The sequence below is a fragment of the Astyanax mexicanus genome, chromosome 17, assembly GCF_023375975.1.
Source record: "Astyanax mexicanus isolate ESR-SI-001 chromosome 17, AstMex3_surface, whole genome shotgun sequence".
Taxonomy (NCBI): Eukaryota; Metazoa; Chordata; class Actinopteri; order Characiformes; family Acestrorhamphidae; genus Astyanax; species Astyanax mexicanus.
This window is the reverse complement of record NC_064424.1, coordinates 12,452,679-12,478,954: the sequence shown is the minus strand read 5'-3', so window position 1 is coordinate 12,478,954 and position 26,276 is coordinate 12,452,679. Positions and strand designations below refer to the sequence as shown.

Below are 26,276 nucleotides of genomic sequence, written 5' to 3'. Positions count from 1 at the left end.
AAATTTGTCTCATTTAATTTTATGTTTACTTATAATATTTGTAATATTTGTACACACTTATAATATGTGTATCTCTGTTTAAAAAAAAACTTTATTCATTTTAGTATAAAACAGGTTGTTTTTGTTACTGAACTACGAACAACTGATACATGTACATTGCCTCTGTTCTGATTAGCTGTGCTGTGTTATGACTCACTCAGTAATGAGTCTGGGCTGAAACAGTGCTTATAAATTCAGAGTGAATAGGAAAGGGCTGAATGCAGGTTGAATAGTTTAATGCATGACTTTCACATTGTTAATCAAAAGACATGTTTTTCCCCTCTGTTAAGTTCTGATTTTGGAGATTTTTTCAAGGATTCAATTATACAAGGATACTTTATTGTCATTCACATCACATGTGGTACATGAGGTGGAAAGAAATTGCAATTGTAATTGTTTTTTGTTTGTTTTACATGTATTTGATGGTAGCATTAAATTTTTACTTTAAATATGAATGTAATAATACTATTTTATAATGAAATAAAAACAGAAGGTGCTAAGCAGTTGCTCAGTGATGTGTTGGGAATACAGAGTGGTGGTCTGTGATCTGTAAGGCCACAGACAATGCAGGGACCTTATACACTTGTATTTTGTAAATCGAATAAATCAGGTCAGTGGTTTTTGTCAGTGGCTGTTTTTTTGTGAATCACATACATTGAAGCACATTGAAATAAGAGACCACACCATATAAAGAATTAAGAAGTATATAACCAAGTGTATTTTTTTCCTCTGTCAATGTACACATATTTAAATTCATCTCACAGGAACACTTTACAATAACATTAAGTAAGAACGGGAATATACTCTGACTGGCCTATGTAAATGGCAACCATACTGAGGGATAAAAAAACTCAATAAAACATACTGAGCAAAAAAAAAGAAAAAGTTGGACGTATGGCTAAAGTCTTATTCCTGCTGGAATTTAAAGAAACTGAATACAAATCCAGATGAGTTCACATTTGAAAATCACCTCATGTGAGTGAAATAGTCATTGTTGAGAAGACCACTTTCAATTTGGAGAGTAAGGACTTAACAAACCTTTCTCAAATAACAAGGACTTTTATTTCAGCAAAATAATATGATTAACTATCTAGATCTGTTTTCATCACCTCACTTCCTGAAGATCTGCCACCCAGAGTTTTTTAGGATGGAGCTGAACTCAGCAAGGATGGAAGATCTTCAGAAGGAGAGAGTTGGTGATCACTGATCTGGACATTGCACTGTTTTTTTTTCTTCTTCTTCTTGGATCTTCTTCATCATATATAAAAATGTGGACTCAAGTTCACATCGCTCTATACAGAAATGCTTTTCTCAAGAGGAGTTTTTGTTTACTGTTTTGCTTCTTTCCCCCCCAATCCCCTGCGAGGCAGAGGGAAGAGGAGAGCCAGCATCTTTAAGCAGAGTTGGACATGTTCCTTTTCTCTCAACAAAGATGCCAGCAAAGTTCTCCAAAAACCACTTCCAACCCAGATCCCGTTTATATGCTTTTTTTCCCAGTCTCATTCAGTGGGCGTTGGACTGTAGTTTCACATCATCATCATAGAGAATACAGGGGCACCGAAAGTTCCCGAAAAGTCTAGTGTATGTCTTTCTGAAGCCAGAGGACGAACAGGGACAAACACTCACACACACACAAACACGCGCGCGCACACACACACACACACACAAACAAACCTGCATCCTGATGTACTGTCAGCAACGTCCACAGAATCTTCTATTTACATAAATACAACGTCTTTTTATTGATGCAAATAACTCCGGCTTTTCTTAGGTTTCTTTAGTCGAGATCTTTTTCTTCCATGACGAGTTGGCGCTCCGAAGCCCTCCAGGAATGAGGCGAGAGTTGTCCAGTAGGATGAAAATCAACTTAATGATTTCATATCAAACAACTCTCTAATCCAAAAGTTGAACGTGAATACATCATGCATGGAACACCGATAAGTAGCCTAATAGATAACGAACATCGTAGCACCATGGAGAGTGAGAAAGAGAGAGAATGGACGACATTCAAATGTCTCCTACACTCCTACACTGCTGTGGTTTCCGGTGCCTTTATATCCTCACACCACCACCACCACCATTCAGCCACGACGGCTGTCGAAGACATTATATAAATTCATCTTGAGTTCATGTAAGCCTATTGGCTACTATTGGATTTGTAAAAAAAAGGATAATTACTTAATGAGATGAATCGTTAATGATATATCATTTCTCAAAGTAAACATGCGGTCATCTAGAACTCTCCATATTTGCTAAACATGGCCAGAAACAGGCCTACAGTTCAAATTACACAGCACAAACATTCCTAATGCCCTGGTCATAAAAACATGAATTAATTATAATAAATACTCCTGGTCTGTGGTTCTTACCAACCAAATAATTATTATTTTTTTCTTTAATTCAATTAAGTCTATTTTCAAGTGATTACACAAGAACGCTGTTTTTTGCCCAATATTCCACACACTTACGTACTGCTTAGCATGTATAATGATCAAGGGCAATTACATTTACATATTTCATATCACTCAAATTTCAGGGTTGCAACGTGGTAGTAGCAGATATCTCCAAATAAATGGTAGGCATAGGGTACCTATCACTATCGGCGAGGCAGAAACACTCCTTATTTTCTGTGGTGATTCATTCATTAACCTCTAGGGAAGCCTTTGCTCTGGAAACAGAAATTCTAATTGCAAAGAGAATTAATAGCATTTCATCATCTAGCATGTAATGCAAGATTTCCTTGAGATGGAAAGGGGGATTAAATGAAGGTGAAACAGCTCGGCAAGACACCCAGGACACAGGAATCTATCTCTTCTTCTTTTTCTTTTCTTTATTACTTTGCCTTAACTTTCTTTCTTTTGTTTACCTTTGTATGTGTCAGAAAAAGTATAAACTTTTAGAAAATTCTGTGAAAGGGTGGCTTAGACATTTTAGGATGAGGATGAGGAGGAGGGCGATTTTAGCTGGAAAATCCTTCAGCCCACTAGCTTCCTCTGAAATTTCTCTATCTCTCTCTCTCTCTTTCTCTCTCTCTCGCACTCTTTCTTTCTCTCTCTCTCTCTCTCTCTTTCTCTCTCCCACTTCTCTCTCAGACATAATACTCCTTGTCTTTGTTCTTCTTTCCCTTGGTGGTGGTCTTGGCCACGGCTGCGGTGGTGCCAGGCGTCTTCTCCTTGACCACAGCGCCGTTGCTTTCGCTGCCGGAGCCGCGGCTCGGGTCCACTTGGTAAGAGCCTTCGTCGCGGTTGCGGTATTTGTACATGGCGTAGAGGAGGATGAGGATGCAGAGGGCGGCGGCCGCCACGATACCCACCACCATGCCCGTGGTGCTGCTGGACTCGCGGATGACCTCCACCGCTCCCGGGAGGCCCTTGTCCACTGAACCCGTGGGGTGAGCTGTGGGCACATGGGGGAAATCAGGCGGGTAGGTTAGTCCCGGGGTGAGGCGGGAGGAGGGGGCAGGAGGCAGGAGCACCTGGTCGCGGGTGTTCATTTTACCTGCGGGGATGTGGAGCTGGTCGGGGTGGGTGGTCGGGGCAGGGGGGGCGAGTGGCCGATGGCCACCGGGACTATGGCCCCCGCTTTTGCCCCCCACGGCTGGGGGAGGAGGCAGGACTGTCCTATCAGTGACCATCGGGGAGTTTTTATAGAAGTCCTCGTCATCCGACTCGGTCATTTCCCCCGAGCCGAAGGCGGACACCTCCATGGGGTCACCGCAGTCCTCCTGGTCAGGGGGGCACGGGGGCCGCGGGTCAGACAGGGTTAGGGACTCTTTGGTGGTCTGGAGGGGGCTCAGGGAGGTCGGGGGAGGGGGGATGGCTGGGTAATGGGTGGCCACAGACTGGGGGTCTTGGGTGTCCACTGTAATTATGGGCAACACTAATTCACCTCCTGTAATATAAAAAAGAAAAGAAAAACAAGGTAAGAGGAGCAGGAATTAGAGTCAACAAAAACATCTGCACCTATTATCATCACTACCCTTAACTCATTAATCAACACCACTGGGGCTTACTCTAACAAAACAACACATTATTAATCAGTATGTTAAAAAGGTAGCTTTAACCTACATATTGCAGCAGTGGAGATAATTCCAAAAATAAACACTGACACATAAACATAATCTTCAGCGTATGTTCTGCAGGTGGCTAATGTAGCTACTTAAAGATCAGCTGCATGAATTAACTGCTTGAATACAAAGTCTGTTCCTGGCTCCTCTCTGGTAAAACAAAATAGCAAACCATGGAGTTTGGGTCACTTACATCAACAAATAGGCCGCATGATTTTTGCATGGGAAAAAAAGCAAATTACAAAAAACAAAGCTGTGTAAGATGGTCCCTTAAAACACAACTTTTCTCCCCTTTATATATTATTGTGGCTTCATTTGTGTATGAAATATGTTTTAAAATACAACCCCAATTCAGAAAGGATTGAAACAGTATGGAAAATGCAAGTAAAATATATAGAATCACAGGATTTCTTTTGACTTTTATTTAATTGTAGACAGTAGGTTTTCAAACCATTCCTGAGTTTTAGGTATGCAAAACATCCCAAAAAGTTTCCATCTCACAATGCTAAAAAGCTTTTTTAGCACAGAGGATACCAAGTGATTACAGTAAGTGTTATTCTAGTGGTCACTAGTGTTATACTCTAATAGGGACAGGCCAGGACTTCAGAGACTTCTAACTCCATATTGTTGTGCTTAATAAAGATTAGTCAGAGTAATCCGTTGCTCATGTGGTTCTATCAGCCATTGTTAAATGTTGATTCTTGATACAGGACCATCTCTGCTATCTCTGCCAGAGGTCACAGGTATTCATCTTTGGCTTGTGCCCTTACCCTTTAGACACTGAAATTCCTCCTGATTCCTTGAACGGTTTAACAACTTTTTTGGGCTGTAGTGGGTGAAATACGCAAATTTTCATTTTTAACATTCCAATATTTTTCTGAAGCATCTGCCCATCACTACTCCTCAAAGACTCTGCCTTTTGTGAATACAGCACAGTTAACACATGTTAACACCTGTTAACATTACCTTTTTAAAATCACATCATTATTTTTTCATTTAATTATATTGTTTACCTCATTACTAGCCCTAAACTTAACTAAACCCCTACCCTGAATTATTGCAGGAATGGATGTATATTAACAAATGAAATGAAGTTAACACAAGCATGAAACTTCTTGGGGTCATACTGTCCGCAGTAAAATATAAGTCAATAACGTAAGAAATGCAAGAAACACTGTTTTTCTTTTCTTTTTTTCTTTTTTTTTATACATTTTAAATAGTGTCCCAATCTTTTCTGATCTGGGCTTATATTTGGAGCTACACAAATCTATAAAATGTCTATTCTAATATCATTTTAAACATACTCTACTCTGTATATTATACTCTGTATAAAAATACATAATGCAAATTATTTCTCCCTTTGCTTTATAAGAGTTATCAGAATGGAAAACAGAAAATTGTGTGTGTATTCTTTCAAACATAAATATTAAATTAAAAGCCTTGAATCATTCAGGTAGGGGTGAGATAGCAACACAACTCAATCACAATGACAAGAATTGTAACAGTATTAAATAAATTGTACAGCTTTTTTCATTAATAGCGCCTCACTGAGATACTGGACAGGGCAATATTCTCACAATGAAGCTCTAAAAAGTGTTAATAAATCTACAGGGAAGCATGTAATATTAATCCACTGGCCGTAGTAATAAATGCCTCCACTGGAATCTAATCATTGGGGAGAATGACCAGTAATGTAAATTGGCCGGAGAAGCAGGGCATTTGGTTTAGGTGATGAGCCTTTAAGCTTCAAGTCAATTTACCAGCTATCCTCAGTATAGAAATAATCATTTTAGCTAAAAGAGATCATTGCTATCAAGGCTTTAACCAAAATTAATACAGAGAAAAGGCAGAAAAATTGTAAATGATTGTGGAATTCAATTATGCAAAATAGAATAACTCTGCTTTATTGAAATTAAGACTGAGCATTCTTTGCCATGAATATACACACTCATATTTATGAAAAAGGAGTGTCAGCAAGGGGTGTTACACTGAATAATGAGATTCTACAGCATATTCACAGCAAATGTACAATTGTTTCAAACTGTGAAATAACAGTGACACAATGTGTAAGCGTGTGTTCCTGTCTGGATGAGAACAGCTTGGCCTGACAAAGCAAAAAAAAAAAGTCCCAAGTGGACTTACAAAGCAAACTTCCAACGGCAGTCATTAGGAGAAGCCTGTGGTGCGTTTAAGCTTGAAAATATGAGAATATCTCTATCACACTGGATGACCCACAATTAGAACGATGAGATAATTCAATCAGGTCGATGGCCTGTGTTATGATGATGATCTTCTATTATGGCTATTTTCTGTGCTGTCTGTAATAAGCACTATGCACTCATGTGTGGAGCTATGGTGATTTAATAGCTCCTTCCACGGTAAGAAAAGGCTAAATGAGCTCTCTTTTGCCTGTTTAAGCTATTTCCAGGCCCGGTTATGTAGTCATTTTGCTAATAATTGTAGTAGAGTGTTTGGATGTGGCTGAAGTGTGTGAAATAAGAGGTCACTATAGTGGGTATGGAGCCTGCGCTCGTCTAAAAGGCCTGCGGAGCTGCTAGCCTCTCCCAGTGCTCACTCACCAGTGCCAGGCTCGCACTCCTCCAGGTCCTCGTCATCACTAGGGCACTCCGCTGACGCCACCAGCAGGTCGTCAGAGTTCTGGATAAGGACGGTACAGAGAAAAAGAGCACATTAGTTATTAATATACATTACAAAAAGTTTTAGACACAACATTTTTTCCTTTATTTTTGTCATTTAAACTCCTCCAATATTCCAAAATGGTACGAAATCTAATGTACAGAATTTTGCCAGGACCTTTAAGGAAGACAAATGACAAAAAAATGTTTTCAGTATTGTAATATTTTATTGTAACAGCTTGCAGCTGGTAGTAAAGCAGTATTGGAACTGTTGGACTGTGTTACTGCACTCTCTACCGCAGCACTTACACACTTACACACAGAACATTCCCTCTCACATCATAATAACTAGAAAAAGACACAGAAACACAGACAACTCTTTACAGAAATTACAGATGAAGCCAGAGAGAAGTGAGTACTGCTTTCTACACCTTTAAAAGACTCTTGAAAACTGGAGAAAACTGGTACAGGAAGACCTTTGGCTGACCCACATGGCAACAGAGCCATGTTTAGCTCAGCTTAACATTCAAATAAAAGTCTTTCAGTTTCAGCAGTGAAGAGGAGACTTCTGAAGAGGTCTGACAGTGGTTTTTGCCATGGATTTTTTTTTTTTTGTTACATAGGGCCAGGTACGTTTGAATAGATTTTTCCCCCTTAATAAATGAAATGATCATTTAAAAACTGCTTTTTTTATTTATTCACATTATTGTTTTCTGAGGTTAAAGTTTGTTTGCTGATCAAAAAAAATAATAAGGAACTAAAGAAATCTGTAAGGGTTCAAATATTTTTTTTACAGCACTGTATATGATGTCTGTTCTCATTGGGTGGCCTGTACTGTGCATTTAAGGCTGAAACACTCCTTAAATCCTGAGTAGGTGGGAATTAGGCTGGATGAAAGACAGAGAGGCTATATAAAATAAAACAAAAAAAAACAAACAAACAATGAATTTAAAACATGTTTTTGACACTATTTTTAATATAAAAAGTGTGTGTGCTGGTAGTGGTGTGTATGTTTTGGAAAAAAAAAACAACAACAATATTTACTGTTTTCCATGATATGGTTCTTAATCTGGAACAGAAGATGTGTCTGTTATCTTCTCGATGTGGCCTTTGCTAAATTTAATTACCGAGTATTTGTGATGTGACTCAAGGATGAAATCTCAGCGGCTGATTTAAATAACCGAATAACATTTGGCCCTATATGGAGTCTTCTTATTGCTCTGGCACAAAATACAGAGTAAGCTGGAAACGTCTCTGTTGTTCCCTGGTCCAGAGCTAGGGTTGAATTAACATTCCGCACTCGCGCCTCATATTCATAAAACATGTAATTGGATCCGGGCCGTGACTGATTTTAATGCATCAGTCTGTCCTCTCCTATCAGGAGGTCATAACAATTTCACTATTCACTTGGACAAGCCTACCTCCGTTTGTTGGGGCATCATCTACGCCATCTAACTAGCAAGGCGTGGAGTGTGTAAGAGGATTCTTATCAATGCTGACATTTATATTGCTATTTCAGGCCCACCAGTAATTCTACCAGTAAATTCGTACCAAAACCTGAAAATAAATTCCAACTCTTGACTGGAGTGTGACCTTTAATATTATATTATAAATAAACACAAATGCTGAATGGTAGATCTCAGCTTTCTCAGGCATGCTGGCTATGTGATGCTCTTGGCTCTGAAATGTGCAACACAATTTCTTCGTAGGCTTCCACAATATTACATCTGCATATCTTTCTCATTCAATACGACCCAGGCTGCTTGAATATATGCAAATGTTCGCATGAATATTAGCACTTACCCAATGACTGACAGCTCATTTACTGAATCTTAATTTATTGAATTATCTCGCAGACACTGCAGTAACCAGATTCCGATCAAAAGAAGCCTAGCGAACTGTGCGTCCGTGTGACTTCACTTGAAGACTTCATTAACATCATTACAGAAATAAGCAGATAATGCTTTTAACAAGCTTTTCATTCTTCAAGTATTGATTTGCTTGCACGCTGCTTCAGTTAGAGAAATCCATACTGAAAAAAAAAGATCAAAGGTACCATCAAAGTCTGCATTGCACCATCAAAGCTTTACTTAAAATGATCAAAGTCATCGCAATGTCTATTGTGACAAACGGAAATGCTCAAATAAATTTGCATGGGAGTCTGATTTACTACACACACAAATCTCCGACTCTGACATTCTGAGCCTCTCTCATTAAAAGACGCATTGCAGCATTAGCTTTGCCTGGCTGCATTTATTAAAGCATAATTAGGACCTCTCTTATCTGCAATTCTGCACAATGCATATGTGTTTAATAAGACAAGTTTATGAAGGGTGCTGGAATCGCTGGTTATTTTTATTCCGATACGTGTATAAGGTTCTGACAAATGCACCGTGACTAATTTGTGACACAGCGGAAAAAAGACACACACAAAGCGCTCCCAGTTGAGGGCACTTAAAATGTCGTAATCCCAAGGGGAGAGACAAAATGTTGTCAACTTAATCAAGGCCTTTGCCTGGCAGTTCCTCTAGTGGCTTAATTTCAAATATGTTCGGAGAAACGCAAACTTCAGCTGTGTTTTATACACAGCGCATCATTAATCTGCTTGAGTGATGAAGAACAAAAGTCAAAATCAACCACAACCTTATAAAAACACAACAAAAAGCACCCTCACGTACAACCCCAAATCAGTCAAAACTGGAACATGTGGAAATAAAAAAAGCGCAGTGATTTATGTACATCTACTCTGTATCGACTTTTAACTGCTATTTAATTGCAGACAGTATGAACCCAGTATGAATATGTTTCCTGTTCTTTCTGGTTAACTTCATTTTTTATTTGTCAATATACTGTACACCCCTTCCTGCATTTCAGGCCTGCAACAGATACCAAACAAATAGGGCTTATAATAAGTATTAATACAGTTTATAACACATTATAACATAATATACACTGGGCAAACAAAAAGTCGCCACCAAAAAAAGATCACACACACTCCACAGTTTCGTTGGACAGCTTTTAGCTTTTATTGCGGCACACATTTGCTGTGGCCCGACCAAAAAATAAAGTCACCTCCTAAATGTAACTAAGCAAATGATCTGGGGTTGCTGCTGCAGTTGGTCTGCAGGTTTAGGTTCAGCAACAGTATGTGCTGAAAGAATGAGGTCAGATGACTCTACCTGAATATACTGAATATAGACCAGGTTATTGCAGGATATCAATGGATTTTTTCTTCCCTGATGGCACGGCCATATTCTAAGATGATAATGTCAGGATTCATGGGGCTGGAATTGTGAACGAGTGATTTAGAGAGCATGACATCATCATTTTCACACATGGATTGTGAGAGTTCACCACAGAGTCCAGACCTTAACCTCACTGAGAATCTTTGGGATGTGCTGGATGGAGAAGCGCTGCTTTGTGCAGTGGTCAGACTCTACCATCATCAATGCTGCTGCAAGATCTTGGTGAAAAATGAATCCAGCAACACTGGATTGAAATAAATCTTGTGACGTTGCAGAAGCTTGTTGAAACAATGCCTGCAATCAAAGCTGCATTTGTTTATTTGCATTTTTCAGGCTGTCCCAATTTCTTCTCATTTTAGTATATTTGTATATAGGACTATTTAAAAACTAATTTTGTATGTAGTCCTAGTACAATGAGCTCTAGATACTGGCCAGAGGTGATGAGAAGCACAGTAGATGCTCCACACACATCTACACATACTGCAGATCAAGGTGCTATACCAAACAAAGGAACACGATAACATGTTTTGTGGAGAAGTACTGTATATTCTGCTCACACATCAGATTTTACGTGACTGGCAACTGTGGAAATCCAACATTCAAAGAACAATAGTTACAAGTGTGACTAGCATTCTGCAGCAGTTCAACTGACGGCCAAAAACAGACTCTGGGAAACAAAAAAGTTGAGGAGAAGCGTAAAGTCAGCGAAGAAGTGAAGCTGAGCTGGCCTCTGGTAGAACTGCTAAACTCGGAAACCCACTGCACGGAGAGTACTTGAAGGCCATGACCTGCATCTGAGATATACAGCCATAGTTTGAGCAATACTGAAAAGATATTGGAAGCCCAATTCTCCAATTCCTTAATACTATTTTGCACCACAACCCCTGGTTTTCAAAATGTAACACTAATGTTACAAAAGCAAGGGGTGACATCCTTCCTCAAAGAATTAGGACAAATCTTTAAGCACCCGATACGTCATCAGGGGACCCTGCCAAGCTAGTGTGATAGCAGTAGAGCTCTAAAGTTCAGCAACCTAGCTGCTGCTGGTTAACTAGTTAACTTTAAGGCATTGTTTGCCTTAAGAAAAGAAGTCGGTGGTGCAGCAATTCATTATTATTGTCTATTCCTCAATTCCTTTTACTTCATTTTTCTGTTCCACCTTAAATGCTGGAGTGTCTGACATCGGGTGCACTATTTAATGTGGAATGAGAAAATTAGCTACTTAGCTAGCTACTGAGACAAAGTACTAGATTGATGGCCATAAAACATTGAAACTACACATTAAACGATGGTAATATAGTGGTTATAATCTTTTTTTAAACAAGGAAAATCTTTAATTTGTTGCCAGTAAATCTCATAGCCCTTCATAGGGGCCAAAAACAAAAATTTCCCCCTACTCCTCTAGCCTAATAAGAATCAGTACACTCTACCACAAGGTGTTCAGATGCAAAAAAAGGGGTAGGGCTAAGTGGTAGGGCCAAAGTGTAAAATGGTACTGGGCCATAGGCTCTAAAGACATGCTTTGCTACTAACAGGACAAAGTACCATTGGTTTCCGCCAACAAACAACTTGGTTGTGCTGTATCTGGCTGAACCACTGATTGTAGCACGGATGCGGTGGATCTATTCACTTCTGTATGATAAAAATGAAGACAAAAATATCCGCCAAATTTGCAACCAAAGTTTGCATAGTAGAGACCAGAGGCAGAGCCAGGCTCACCTACTAATTTAGTATGCTGCACCAAATCTTCCTGTTTATGTGTATTAAATTGCTTTTACAGTGCAGCCTAAAAACCCAGAAGCAAATGTTCCATCATTTTCCATTTTGTCCAGTAACAAACCGTAAAAGTGCCGTTTTTTGAAGCTTAGCAAATTTTAACCCACAAGCTGCTCTAATAGAGTCAGCAGGCATTGGCAAAGATTCTCAGTGAGGTTAAGGTCTGGACTCTGTGGTGAACTCTCACAATCCATGTGTGAAAATGATGATCTCATGCTCTCTAAATCACTCGTTCACAATTCCAGCCCCATGAATCCTGACATTATCATCTTAGAATATGGCCGTGCCATCAGGGAAGAAAAAATCCATTGATATCCTGGAATAACCTGCTGTTTTCTGTTTGTAATGCACAGAAAAGAAAACTAATATTCTACTTTTAAATCTATATAGCAAATAAATTAAATTATTTTTTTTTTTATTCCTATTGCATTGGGAGCCTGTGTGTAATATGTTAAATTTCATGTTGAGCTTTTTATACCATAAATCTCCCTAAACTGCAAAAAAAAAAAAAAAAAAAAAAAAAAAAAGATTAAAATGTGTTCTAAATCACATTAAATTTGTAAAAAATGAGCTGTTACTTTGCCTCAATAGCTCTGGTACTACTGATTTTTCAGTGCAGTGGGCGGGACCAAGTTACTGTTTTTTTTGTTTTTTTAAACTCATTTATTGGCTGGTTCATGGTCTATTCTGATAATATTTATTTATTTATTTATTTAATTAAAAATAAATAAAACACACAATGTCAACTGCAGTGGATGCAGGGTCTGAAAGTGCTAAATAGTATTTAGACTCAGTCCAGATATACAGTACAAGCCAAAAGTTTGGACACACATTCTCATTCAATGCGTTTTCTTTGTTTTCATGACTATTTACATTGTAGATTCTCACTGAAGGCATCAAAACTATGAATGAACACATGTGGAGTTTTATGTACTTAACAAAAAATGATCTGGCCTCCACAGTCACCGGACCTTAACCCAATCCAGATGGTTTGGGGTGAGCTGGACCACAGAGTGAAGGATGCAAAGGGGCCAACAAGTGCCAAACACCTCTGGGAACTCCTTCAAGACTGTTGGAAAATTCAGTCATTTCCGGTGGCCACCTCTTGCAGCTTATTGAGAGAATGATGCCAAGAGTGTGCAAAGCAGTAATCAGAGCAAAGGGTGGCTATTTTGAAGAAACTAGAATATACATATGGTCTGCTTGAAAGGAGTCCCTGCTAAGACTCTGAGAGCATAACCTGGTTGTTTGGATGAGTTACGTGAACTGTTTGCAGTGTTTATTGATGTGAAGTGCCTACGCGAGCAAGCTATAAGAAAACCTTTAGAAGCCTTCATAAGAGGCTTATAGAGCCTGTCAGTTCATTGTGATGTGATCGACCATTAAATAAGCGTCTCAATATCAAGTGAGTATTGTGTAACTCGAGCAGATATTTGCTGCAGCAACTAGTAAAGAAAGCCAGAAGGTCACACAGTATAATACAGAGAAAAAGAGTGGTAGAACTGTGAAATGGATTTTGCATTGCATTGCCATTTAATAGAAACAGTGCAGACTGTAAACAAGCAAATACCAACCTGAACTAAAAGCCAAAGTTTACACATATATTTTAGGTTTTACATTTTAAAAAAATATCCAAAAGATGCCAAAAAGAGGACATATACTGAAAAAAAAGAAGATTTATGGTCACCTTACATAAGGGATCGCTTCTCACAGACAGTCCTTTGACACATGCTAGGATGTCTGACATGGTTGGGCTACTCGTGGACACACACAGGTCAATCATTTAGCTAGGGGAGAATTTTCATGCTCTTTGATCTCAGTGAGAACAGACTAGCCTACAGACACTTGATTAACTGCAGGGCTTGGGGTGAACTGGATTGAACTGCTGATTGAACTGCTTGGCAGTTGAACTGGTTAAGTTTTGGGGGTTTTGTTCAATAGGTTTATTTGGGCAAAGGCATGTTAAAACCTGATAAATTGCTAGAATCAAGATTGTTGAGGTTTAAAACAAAGTAAAACACTGACAACTCATTTTTATATGGTCAATAGCATACTGGTTCATACTGTTGCTGGAATTCACTGGAAGAATAAGACTTAACATATATCATCTTTTACAGATTTTAAGGCACAACAGATCATATGGTGCACTATCAATGGTTCTATTTCCATATACAAAGTGCACCAGATTAAAAAATGCACCGGATTATAAAGTGCACTATCAATGAACGGTTCTATTTCCATATATAAAGTGCACCAGATTATAAAATGCACCGGATTATAAGGTGCACTTTCAATGAACGGTTCTTTTTCCATTAATAAAGTGCACCAGATTATAAAATGCACCGGATTATAAAATGCACTATCAATGAACGGTTCTATTTCCATATATAAAGTGCGCCAGATTATAAAATGCACCGGATTATAAGGTGCACTTTCAATGAACGGTTCTTTTTCCATTAATAAAGTGCACCAGATTAAAAAATGCACCGGATTATAAAGTGCACTATCAATGAACGGTTCTATTTCCATATATAAAGTGCACCAGATTATAAAATGCACCGGATTATAAGGTGCACTATCAATAAACGGTTCTATTTCCATATATAAAGTGCACCAGATTATAAAATGCACCGGATTATAAAATGCACTATCAATGAACGGTTCTATTTCCATATATAAAATGCACCAGATTATAAAATGCATCGAATTAAAAGGCGCATTAGGCGAAACAAAACAGTCAGATAAATCAAACTTTATTCAACTTATTAAGTCTCAAAATTGTTCAGTTGTAAAACAAAAAATGAAAAACAATAAACTCACTTTTTCAGTTCATTCCTTTCCACAAATCCATCAAAAGCTCAATCCAGACGAGATTGGTTTCTCAGGGGGTCCTGGGGTCATTTTCTCTTTTATGGGGGTCCTCTGTGATTTTATTCCCATAAAATTACAGGCTGATTTACCGACTGTTACTACTTTTAGTCCCATCCGGACTCACATCTCACCTGAGTTTTGTCACCTTACATTTAATAAAATAGCTATTTGTCCACTGCCACACACCGTAATTACACTTTTGGCTTGCGTTTCCACGGGGATCCATGTAAACACAACAGCAAGTGGAAATGGAGGAGCTACTGAACATGATGTCATGTGACTGAGAAAGCCAAAGAAACTCACTCGTCCTCTTGTTTTTTCAATTGAGTAGAAGTGTGAATTTTTTTTTATATATTTTTGATGTTCCCCTGAGAAAACTAATCCTCTCCACATAGGGCTAAATGCTTCATTGTCAAACTCAGTGTCTGAGTTTATTGGTTGAGCGATTTTAGCATCAAGCATGCCCAGAGCCCAGATTGTTGATATATACAAGAATATTAACTTAGATCAACAATGATAATCTGAGGCATATAAAAAAACCCAAATGGGAAATGCCAGTTAAAGCTCTATCAGGTGTAGTTAGATGTTGCAGCTGCTGCTAGAGCAGATTAACCAGGTTATTACTAAGATAACTTCGAACTCTCTAAATGATGTTATGTAATAACAAAAGTTTGGGAGAAGGACCACGCCTGAACTCTACGTTCTAACTCCACCCCGTATCAATCAACCGTCCTATAAATACCTCCCCTAACTAACTACCTCTCGTGACGAAAGTTCGCAACCCACCTCCTCCCCAACAACCCCTTTTTTCTACTCTTCCACTTCTTATAAAATAAAAAGGGGGGGATATAACTGCACGCTTCTTCAAGTTCCCTCCCCTTTTTCCTTCTTCTTTCTCTACTTCTTTAGGCGTGGTCTGCACTTAGCAAAATACTCTTTAGTTGGGTTGGCCAACAACAGAGGAGGATTAATGTCTATAGATTAGGGTCTATACAGGAAAAATCACGTTCCTTCAACATCACCAGCATGTGCAGTATGCAAGGTGAGTCTGTGCACACTGCACAGGTTCAGTTGGTACCTAGGAATATCTGATGTTTTCTTAACACTTGGCCCGACGTCTGTGTTTCAAGCTGTGATCTACACGGGGAAAAGAAACACCTGTGACTATGGGCTGATAACAATGTGAAAATGGATGGATAGATAGATTAGGTGCTAAAATCTGCTGGCGGAATCACATCCTGAAACTCCTCACCTGAACTTCCAACATAACAACATAACACGTCCTCTGCGGTCTGGCTGCCGAGACTGCCGCCATTATACCACACCTTATTCGCCTCTTTTCTATAAAAAGAAATGAAGAAATACCAACATCTCACCTATAATGAGCAGCTCTCCTGAGAGATACCTTGTAACCCCACGCTAATGTTAATAGAGTTCCTCTCAAGGGCTGAATGAATTTCCTATCTATAACACTACCCTATCATCCTGTTTAAATCTCTTTCTTGCTGTCTCCCTTTTCGGGAAGGGAAACAGAGCAGTGGTGCACTGAGAGTCCCTTAGCACTAAGCCATCTCACTCACATTCCCATTTCTCTAGTTTTGCATTGTATGGCTATTTATACCCATCTAAGGCCAGATTAGGAGGATTCGCAGCACAGACACAGCCCGCATCTGGGTCCATCCATCCGCGTTCACACTAAAGCTCAGCTCTGATTCTTATAAAGCCTTACAGTTCAGCTCTCTGATTGACACTGATTGTTATTGAGTGTGCCCTTTTACTCATATCAATTCCTATCTCCTGATCAATGGGGTTGAACGGCGCGCAAATAAAGCCTGACAGGGTGGGAAGAATACTGAAGCTCTGCGAAGCCGATCCAGATAGCTCATGCTCCTTAGCTGATACATTACAGAGAACACGGTGAAATGATGCCAGATATGACAATCAATAAGATAAACATTAATGGCCCCCAGCTGTTGCCTTTAAAGATGCCGGCTTAGCTCAAGTTGAACAAGCTTTCTTAGATCAATACACACACACACTCTCGACTCGCAGAGAGTCAAGTGCAAAAATGCTTAGTGAGAGGAACACAAAGAGTCAAATGTTGACAGACAGATCTGTGAGGAGAAAGAACAGAATCAGACACATTTTAAATGAGTGACAGAAAAAAAAACTGAATGCCAAAAAGAGTGCGCACTGAAAAAAAAAACAACAAAAACAACAACAACAACAAAAAAAACCCTAAAAGACTAAAAAATAAAGCGCGTTTCATCAGGGTGACAGATAAATCGAACGCAAGATTCAATGGAATGTCACTTCATTCAACTAATCAAATGCTTTAATTCAGTACTGCTGCCCAGCTTTTGTCTTCCAGAGGCTTTGATGAGAAAAAATATCTGTATTTTTTTGTGATAGTGATTAGAGAAAGAAAAAGAGAAAGAAATACTTGAGATGCAAAAGACTCAAAACTAGAAGAATGCAATTTATAAAACAGGAATAACATCAACTGGTTAGTATCCTTTTTTACAACAGTGCATGTGGAAACTATGGACCAAATTCAGAAATCTTTAGATGTTCATGTTAACTCAGGTCGTATTTTGGTGGGGGTTTTGTGAATTGCAAACAAATATGTTCCACTTTAACTACATTAAAGTCATAATTACAGTTTACATCAGTTGCATAGGCCCCAATACAGAACTCTGTGGTACTCCACGAAATACGCTAAACAGTTATCAGTCACAATTCTCAAAGTACTTTCTGCCTTATAAAGAATAATAGAATAACACATCTAGGGTTCAGGGGAAATTCAGAGGTATAAAGTAAGTAATACAATGTTTAATATGAGCTGAAACAAGGCCGATGCAGATAAGTAAGAAGCAGATGTACAGAACAGAAAACAAGTTAGGGACCATCAATATTTGCTCCATCTTATCTTATCTTAAATTAAATTAAATATAAATATATAGATATACTTAAAGGGAGGTTTTATTTGGCAACCTTTCTTAATGTTGAGGATATGAAAGCAGACAGTATGTAACTACCAAAAATGAAATATATATGTATTGCGTTGAGCTTAATATATTTCCGCTGTCCAAAGAAATACAAGTATCTCAATTTTTGTGAATTTTTAGTTTACTACATAATTTGAACACACAAAATGTTCCTTACGTGGTGTTAAAATGTCTTGATGAATGGGCCAATAAAAATTACAGTAATCCAAAATAGAGGTACATGTTTTTTTTTTTAATTGGACAGTGATGATATGCTTTTATATATATATATATATATATATATATATATATATATATATATATATATATATATATATATATATGGTTTTAATGTGTCTGGTATCACAACGGTTGTGAAGTGGGGAATGTGTTTGCATTTGTTTGTGAAATATAATAAAAACAAATAATAAAAAAGATCCTAAACAGATAGAAAGAAATTGAACTTAGTTTAGCTTAGTTTTCTTGTAGAAGGTAGAACGTGTAGTTGTGCTATTTTACCTTGAAATGAAACAAAATGCAATTTTTATGAATCAACATCTCAGCCTCTCCTCACCTGTGTGATGCTGTCCTTCAGACTAGGGGAGCGCTGTCTGCGTGTAGTGGTGGTGGCCATGGTTGTGGTGGTCTCCATGATGGTGGTGGACATGTCGGCAGCAGCTGGGGGCGTGGCGGAGGTGGTCTCTGTGGACAAAACAGAGGGCGCATCCCCCACCAGACGCAGGTTGCCCTCTACTTTGACATTGGGGTCACCTTCAGCAGCTAGCTTCAACACCTGGAGCCCGTTGTAGTAGAGGCCCGAGATCTGGCCCTGGAACGGCCGGCCCTTATCCTGACCCCCGATCTTAATGGCCGCCTGACTGTTGAAGATGGTCAGCTGTCGCCCTGCGATGGATCAGAGCAGGGATGGAAAGAATGGAGAGAGAGATAGAGAGGGATAGAGAGAGAGAGAGAGAGAGAGAGAGAGAGAGAGAGAAGAGTAATAGAGGTAGAATGACAGCAAAGCAGACAGAAACAGAGAGGCAAAAAAGCCACACATCAGTATGGACTAGAAGGTAAGTTCTGAATTTTTCTTTTTTTTGTGTCAAGGTCTACCTGCATGGGCTGATAACACTTTGAACATTTGGATCCAGCGATGGAAATCTCCAATTCTAATAGCCTTTCACTTCTGACCCACTCTGAGCACGAGTAAAAGTGATGTTTTAAAGATGAAGTCAAAGATCAGCTACAAAGTAGCTGCAGTAGCATCACTAGCACGACTCGAAGGAGGACCAGGAGAAGGGGAAAACGCTCTCATCATTACGGAATAGACAAGCGTATATCATCATCTGAGCCTCATTAACCTAGTAGGGCTTGAGTGATGGATAATGAAGTGAATAAAGGCAGCAAAATTGGAAAACAATATTTATGAATATGTAAAGAGCTTTAGGAAATGTTTTATTCAGAGGCCTTGTTGTTGCTAATCTGCATGGATAAGTGTCATCTGCTAGCTCCAATGCTAATGTGTTACCAGGGCATGAGGGGCTTCTTCTTCCTCATCCTCAGACCCCATGCACAGACACAGATAGAGGCATACACACCCACACACACTCTCTCTCACACACTCACACACACTTATTTTACATTAAAATTAATTCAGTCCCTTGAACTCTGCATTCAGCTTTCTTGACAGCTGTGCCTCAAGTTAGCAATGCGGCAATAACGTCCATACCAGAAAAGTATATCGAATATTATACTGACAGAGGTGTCGGCTAACAAAGTACAAATACTTTGTTACTTTATTTAAGTAGTAATGAGGGTTATCTATACTTTAATGGAGTATTTAGTAGTTATTTTTTAGACGATTTTTAACTTCTGCTTATTACATTTTTTATTACATACAGAATTATCTGAACTGTCTACCCGTTCAAAAAAAAACCCAAAAAACCCTATCCAGTTAAATCTCTTCATCCAGATAGAGTAAATCTGTTCTGGTTGGGTAAGAAGTATTTATACACAAACGACCAACTAAGCTTCTTTAATATATTTACATTCTACTAAAATACATTTTTTTTACTTTACTTTTGACAACTTTGGATACCTGGAGTATACACTGAGAAACTGAATCAGGAATCCACCCCCAATCCAGTCCCATAGAAGCTACAGAATGCTGCACTGATATGACACGGAGTGTTAATCTGTTCAAATGGACAATTCTAGCCAGATGCCGCCCGTCACAATCATTACCACCCACTGTACTGTCTACTGTGGTTGGTAATGCTTTCATCCTATGAAATGTTCCTAGTTTACATGTTATACTTTTTGACTGACAAAAGTTAAATGCCCCTAAAACTTCATCTGGCACTTACTTTCAGTAAAATATATATTTATTCGATCGAATATAATGTTTCTTTAAATGTCCCTTCACTTTATGCCTTGACTTAACAACACAGTACCGTATTTTTCGGGCTATAAGGCGCACTTAAAATACTTATTTTTTCCCAAAAATCGTCATTGCGCCTTATAATGCAGTGCGCCTTGTGTATGGATTTTGCTTGTGTTTACTGACCTCGATTTTATGTGGTACACGGCGCTCTGTTGTGCAGAATTCCTCACCCACGCCAGAAAAAGATCCCCCTCTTGGGCTAGCGCGCGGTTACCTTTGACTGCCGTACTGCCTCTCGGCTGTGGTTCAGGGTAGCTAGTTTCCACTGTAGCTCCGTGGCCAGAACAAGGTGCCGGTAAACTTTCCTTTCCACCCGTTCTGGGGTAATAGCACAAACTGTTTCTTTTTAGCGCCCACTTCTAAGTAAAGTTAACCTCTTAACACGCGCTGGCCCACCGGCGGGCCAGAAATATTTAATATTTCATAACTGGCTGTGTTTCTGAATAGTTATGAACAGTTACAGGTTCAATATAGACATCCAATATACCATTTTAAAGCTTAGAATCTCTGCTTTTGAGCTATTTAGCCTATTTAGCGGAATATCCTTTCAGAAAATAAACATTTAGGGCGAAATATGCCTTGGTTATGATTTTAATAATTCATAACTCTCATATTTGCGTTTATCGTTCGTCCATATTTCATCGAATGCGGTCATGTCATACACCATTCGAACCGTCTGGCTCTCCGGATTCCAGAACTGTGCTTTTACTGTAGGATGTATGTTTCATGAATTAGAGCTGCGTCAGAGCGCATGTTTCCAGTAATAAAAGGCTCTCTCCTTTTGTCCTGGGGTAACCTCCGGTCACTGCCGCCACCCCCGAACACACACCCGCGCTCAGCCACAGGTCCTACCTTCAAAACGCGTCCAGACTAAAGAGAATCCATCAATCCAGTCTCCTGTAATCCACAGTTATATCCAAACAGCGCTGGAAATCACTTCATCCAGAAATGAAACTTATCCAATCTTTATCTCTGTTTTAAAACCGTTTTATTCACCGAATTCGGCACAACACGCTATTATAGTCAGAAGCCTCGCGGAGTAATGCGGTACTTGCTGTGCTTCAACATAATATTATGGTCTGTCGGAGCGTTGCGGCTACCGTTGTCAGGAGCGTCGCGGAGTAATACGTACTTGCTGTGCTTCAACATAGTAATATTATGGTCTGTCGGAGCGTTACGGCTACCGTTGTCAGGAGCGTCGCAGAGTAATAAGGTACTTGCTGTGCTTCAACATAGTAATATTATGGTCTGTCGGAGCGTTACGGCTACCGTTGTCAGGAGCGTCGCGGAGTAATACTAACTGTGCTTCAACATAGTCTTACGGTGTGTGTGTAAGGACCGTGAAATGGCTCCAGTTAAGAGACATGCTTAAGAGACATTTAGTGCGCCTTATAATCCAGTGCGCCTTGTGTATGGACTAACACTAAAAATAGACCGTTCACTCATCGTGCGCCTTATAATACGGTGCGCCTTATAGTCCGAAAAATACGGTACTTATAATACTTATATAATACTAACAAAACACTTATTACAACACCAAAACCACTGATAATTTGTCAAATAAACATAAAAAACTAGTGAGTTAAATTTTGTTAATATGTTTAATTATCTGTAATTATTATCATTTTTTGGAGGTTTAAATTGCTGGGATCATATTGTCCCAGAAAAAAAAGGATGTTACTAAATTAGAGGATAGAAGGAGGGTTAATATAACTGTAGATTACAATAGGGTTGATTAAAAATGAAAAATCTTAAAAAAAAAAAACAACCCAAAAAACGTATTGATTGCCTACTTCTGTTGCTTCTTTTAAATCATGCGTTAATCCCACCATAAGCCACTCTCCCCCCTGAGGTTACATTTTACGATTATTTTACATACTGCTATCCCATGACTTTTGGCATGACAGTGTTTAATTTCTAAAATACAGTTACAATTCTTATTAAACACATAAAACTGAGCTGACAACAGAATCCCACACCTACCTGGCTCATTAACTATTGAAAATGATAAGAGGACACTTTGATTGATGGGAAAAATGCTATTGCTGTTGGCTACTGAAAGCGGGACTCGAGCCAGCTACTTCTTCCTGATGAACAGGTACTCTGACACAGTTGATTATGAAGTGGGCAGCTGTTACGCCCTTACTGAGAGCCACTCCATCCCTAATGAGAGGTTGCCTTTTAACACAAGTAGGCTCTAGTTCGGAACGGAGGAAAGGTAACTGGAAAAAACTGGACTCTGGACTCTGAATAGAGATTTTTTTTCTCTTTTTCCTGATCACATGCAGAAATCTAATTCCAGACTGTTACTCTCCTCGTCGTGCCTGTCCTAGGGTAAACTATCCAACGTGACTCATTCATTTTTATGCAACCGCGTTTACTTCATGTCCCTGGACACAAAACATAAATAGGTGTTCGGATTCTGACTAGGAAATGACTAAGGCTCGCTTGGCAAAGCGTTTTTTTTTTTTCCTGAATCACAGAGATATCTGACGAGTGGCAGAGTCTAGCTCGCTCATATACCCATCACATCAGACTGCAGTTCCAAAACTGAAGATGACACGAGTGGTTTAAGGTTAGATTGATCTTTGTTGCTCAGCTATCGCTCTATCACGACTGCAAAAGAGGCGTGAGAGCATGAATGCAGAGTCTGTGGAGACCGGTCTTTACCAATATACCGTTTCTGTTATGCAAAAATCTTTGTAAGTCAAAATGGCAAAACTTTACTTTAAGAGGAAATTTAAGGGTTTCAATGCAAATAATAATAATAATATATAAGAGACCACTTAAAATTATGAGTTTCGTTGATTTTACCAAATTAAAAAAAATCTCTGCTATATAATCAAGAGGAAGATGGATGATCACAAGCAATCAAACCAAGCCGAACTGCTTGAATTTTTGCACCAGGAGTAAAGGCATAACGTTATCCAAAAGCAGTGTGTAAGACTGGTGGAGGAGAACATGATGCCAAGATGCATGAAAACTGTGATTAAAACCAGGTTTATTCCATCAAATTTTGATTTCTTAAATCTTAAACTTTATGAATATGAACTTGTTTTCTTTGCATTATTTGAGGTCTGAAAGCTCTGCATCTTTTTTGTAATTTCAGCCATTTCTTACTTTCTGCAAATAAATGCTCTAAATGACAATGTTTTTATTTGGGATTTGGAAAAATTGTTTTTCATAGTTTATAGAATAAAACAACATATTTATTTTACTTTAACATATATGTATAAATAGCAAAATCAGAGAAACTGATTCAGAAGTGGTCTGAAGTGGTCTCAGTTTTTCCAGATTTTTTTTGTCCAGAGCTGTATATTATAAGATAATTTGGATTCGTTTATTTTTATTGATACTTTTGATACTTTTGACACAGATTTAAATTATGTCTGATGTCAAAAAGCGTATTTTTTTTTTCCATAACAGTGACAGTGATACACTGATAATCCATAACAAATAAAAAGTATACTCTCTCACCATACACTTTTCACATCTTCATCAAGTCAAACTTTCTCAAAGCACACAGTTGTGAAATATGAGGGGTCTGGTACATCACAAAAAGCTCAGATGTTACACATGTTAAAGGGACATTTTTTTTTTTTGGTATGTTAACCGAATGTGTACACATTTAGTTAAAATGTCTGATGGTTATTTTGTTTAATGTATTCGATTAAAATAGCAATGGTTATCATCCATAGTTAGAAAATGTTTAACCCTCTGAGTTATTGAGATTTAGTTATTTGTACGGATTGGAAACACAGCGGTTTAAGAACTTTTTTTTTTATTTTTAATTTTTTTGGTTTTAAGACCTATTTAGATTGGATTAGAAGATTGTAGTGATAGGAGTGTATAATAGAGTGTATGGGTTAGGGGTTACGTATCTAATGTGTGTGCCGAGTCTCTGGCGACTGTTAGGATGGATGGATGTCTGGTACGGTCTTTAACCCTTTAACCCTTTAACTCAGAGAAACAGTGAACTGAGCTTCCGATCACAGGGATACACAAGGATACGATCCTTAGCGTTTGCTTGTTTTCTAATTGAATAAACTGCAATGTGCAGGAAGAGAAAGGTCAGTTTTTTTTACTCGCAGTGAAATACGTGTATGCGTATTTGTTCTACACTTAACATTTAGCTGGATGCTTGCTCATCAGAAGAGTTTGCATATAGATGAAAAAGGCGCAATGAATGGAAAAAGTCAGAGTCGGTGAACTTTACGCTGCACGCGCTGCGAGCGGAGCTTCACTGATTTACAGTGTTCCAGGATGCAGATGGTGCAGATGTAGCGGGGTGGTGAAAAAAAAGCAAAGCTTTGATGGTGTTTGTCATTCCTGCATAATGAGGAGTGAGGTGTTTTTTTTCATGGAAACAGTGTAAGATCAGTGGAACTCCCCTCGTGATTCGCATATGCAAATTGTGCATCGTGTGAATTAGTCTTGCTATTTCTTTTTTTTTTTTATGTATTTTTTTGTAATACACTCAAAGGGTTAAAGACAGATCAAGATCGGTTTATCATCTAATCAGGTTTAACTTTATGCTCTGTTTAGTGTTCAAATAGCAACGTCCCTTTAACTATCTGGAACTGTTTATCCCTTTTCCATGAGTTAGCGCTGTTTTTTTTTTTTTTAAAGGGAATCATGTTTAGCAACGGTTGATGTGTTAGAGGGGAAGACAAGGAGGAGGGAAAACAGATCATAGAAACCAGCAACTATTTACAGACATTTATTGCAGTTACGGGGTGTTATTGAGGGGTTAGTCAGGGATTATGTTATGTATTAAACCTTAATCTCTGAAGCGGTGCAGTTCTCGGGAAGGTTTAAGAAGGACAGTTTTTGTATTTGTAGAAACAACACAGCCAAAAAAGGCCCAGACAGTAACAGCAGCATCAGCAGCATCATCAGCATCATTAAGAGATGATCAATACTAATACTGTATCCTGGACATTCTGAGTGGGCAGCTACTGTTCCAAATGAGTGTGTATCTACTTAAACACTTCACAGTGCTGATTTGTGAGATTTGGAGCCAATTCTGTAGAGTCAATTCCGGAAACTGCACCTCATCCAGAGAGTCTTAATAAGCCACTTAATAAGTCACTGTTTAATTAAGGCATTATTTTTTTACCTTTGTCGAGTAGCCACTCGTCAACTACCCGACCGAGTCTGTATGGAATTCTTTGCCTGGCTATAGCCAGCCGTTCATTATCAAAGTTCCCTTCAAAGAATTTAGAGAGACAGATAGTTAGAGGTTAATATCTGGAAGTTCAAGCGTCACAAAGTTACAAAAAAATAACATTGCAACAAAGTTAGCAAAGTTAGCAAGGTTAGCATGATTAGCAAGATTAGCAATATTAGCAATATTAGCAAGATTTTCAAGTTAGGAAGTATAAGTTAGCTTTAAGATGTGCGTTATGTTGGGTTACGAGATGGACTAAACTTAGTTAGTTACTTAGACAGTTTTAGAAACTAATTAGAACAGTTTAAAATCTGGTTAGAATGATGTGAGAACATATTTAGTGATAGTTTAATGTCTTTAATGTTTGATCAGTCTGGTTAATTGCAATGTCACTTCAGCGACATCCAATATATATAATCAATATAATCAAGACATCAACGACCCACAATGATAGTGTCACATATTTTTTTTGACATGCATTAAACACGATCCAAAGGCAATACCTTCAGGAAGACATGTTCTCGTCTCAGGGAAGCAGCGAGTAATTATTTTCAAATAAGAAACGATGGCGCTCACGTGTATTTGTGTAATTATGGCGAGAAACCTCAAGATAATTGACTTTTTGAATTGTGCTTTTACTCTCCGAGATAAGAGATGATCTGGATCTGATTGGCTACTACATTTCCCTTTGTCCTCTTGTCCTCATGTGTGCGAGACAGGGACTGATAGGCAGGGACTTTTTTGCTGGGCCTAAAATGAGTTCTATGGACCTGTCACATCTTCGAGAGAGAGAGAGATGATAGATAAGGATTACATCTCGCCACATTACATCCATTACATCTCCCTTTACTTCCATTTCCTCCCTCCTGCTGTCTGATGTCTTTCTTTCTTTCATTCATTTATTCATTCATTCATTTTTTTCTCAGAGCATTAACCTTTCTTAAACTCTTAAACAGAGGATAGGATAAAAAAAAGGATTTCTTAGATTCTGATATCTAAGTTGGTATATTTGATATATTATATATGACCTTTTTTACTGCAAC

At 38.6% G+C, this 26,276-nt stretch overlaps 1 protein-coding gene across 10 annotated transcripts in view; it reads right to left on the bottom strand.

Moving 5' to 3' along the window:
- Window positions 1-734: 734 nt before the first annotated feature.
- Window positions 735-26,276, bottom strand: part of nrxn2a (neurexin 2a) — a 696,697-nt gene continuing 671,155 nt past the window's right edge. For 5 of the 10 annotated variants that reach the window (XM_049466695.1, XM_049466693.1, XM_049466694.1 and 2 more), the window contains 4 exons: window positions 25,183-25,272; window positions 18,195-18,523; window positions 6,685-6,763; window positions 735-3,930 (listed from right to left, as the gene is read on the bottom strand). In XM_049466695.1, the coding sequence (XP_049322652.1) occupies window positions 3,128-3,930; window positions 6,685-6,763; window positions 18,195-18,523; window positions 25,183-25,272 (1,301 nt within the window). In that variant the 3' untranslated portion in view covers window positions 735-3,127. The remainder of the gene's footprint in view (window positions 3,931-6,684; window positions 6,764-18,194; window positions 18,524-25,182; window positions 25,273-26,276) is intronic. The other 5 variants (XM_049466698.1, XM_022676119.2, XM_049466699.1 and 2 more) reach the window with 3 other exon arrangements.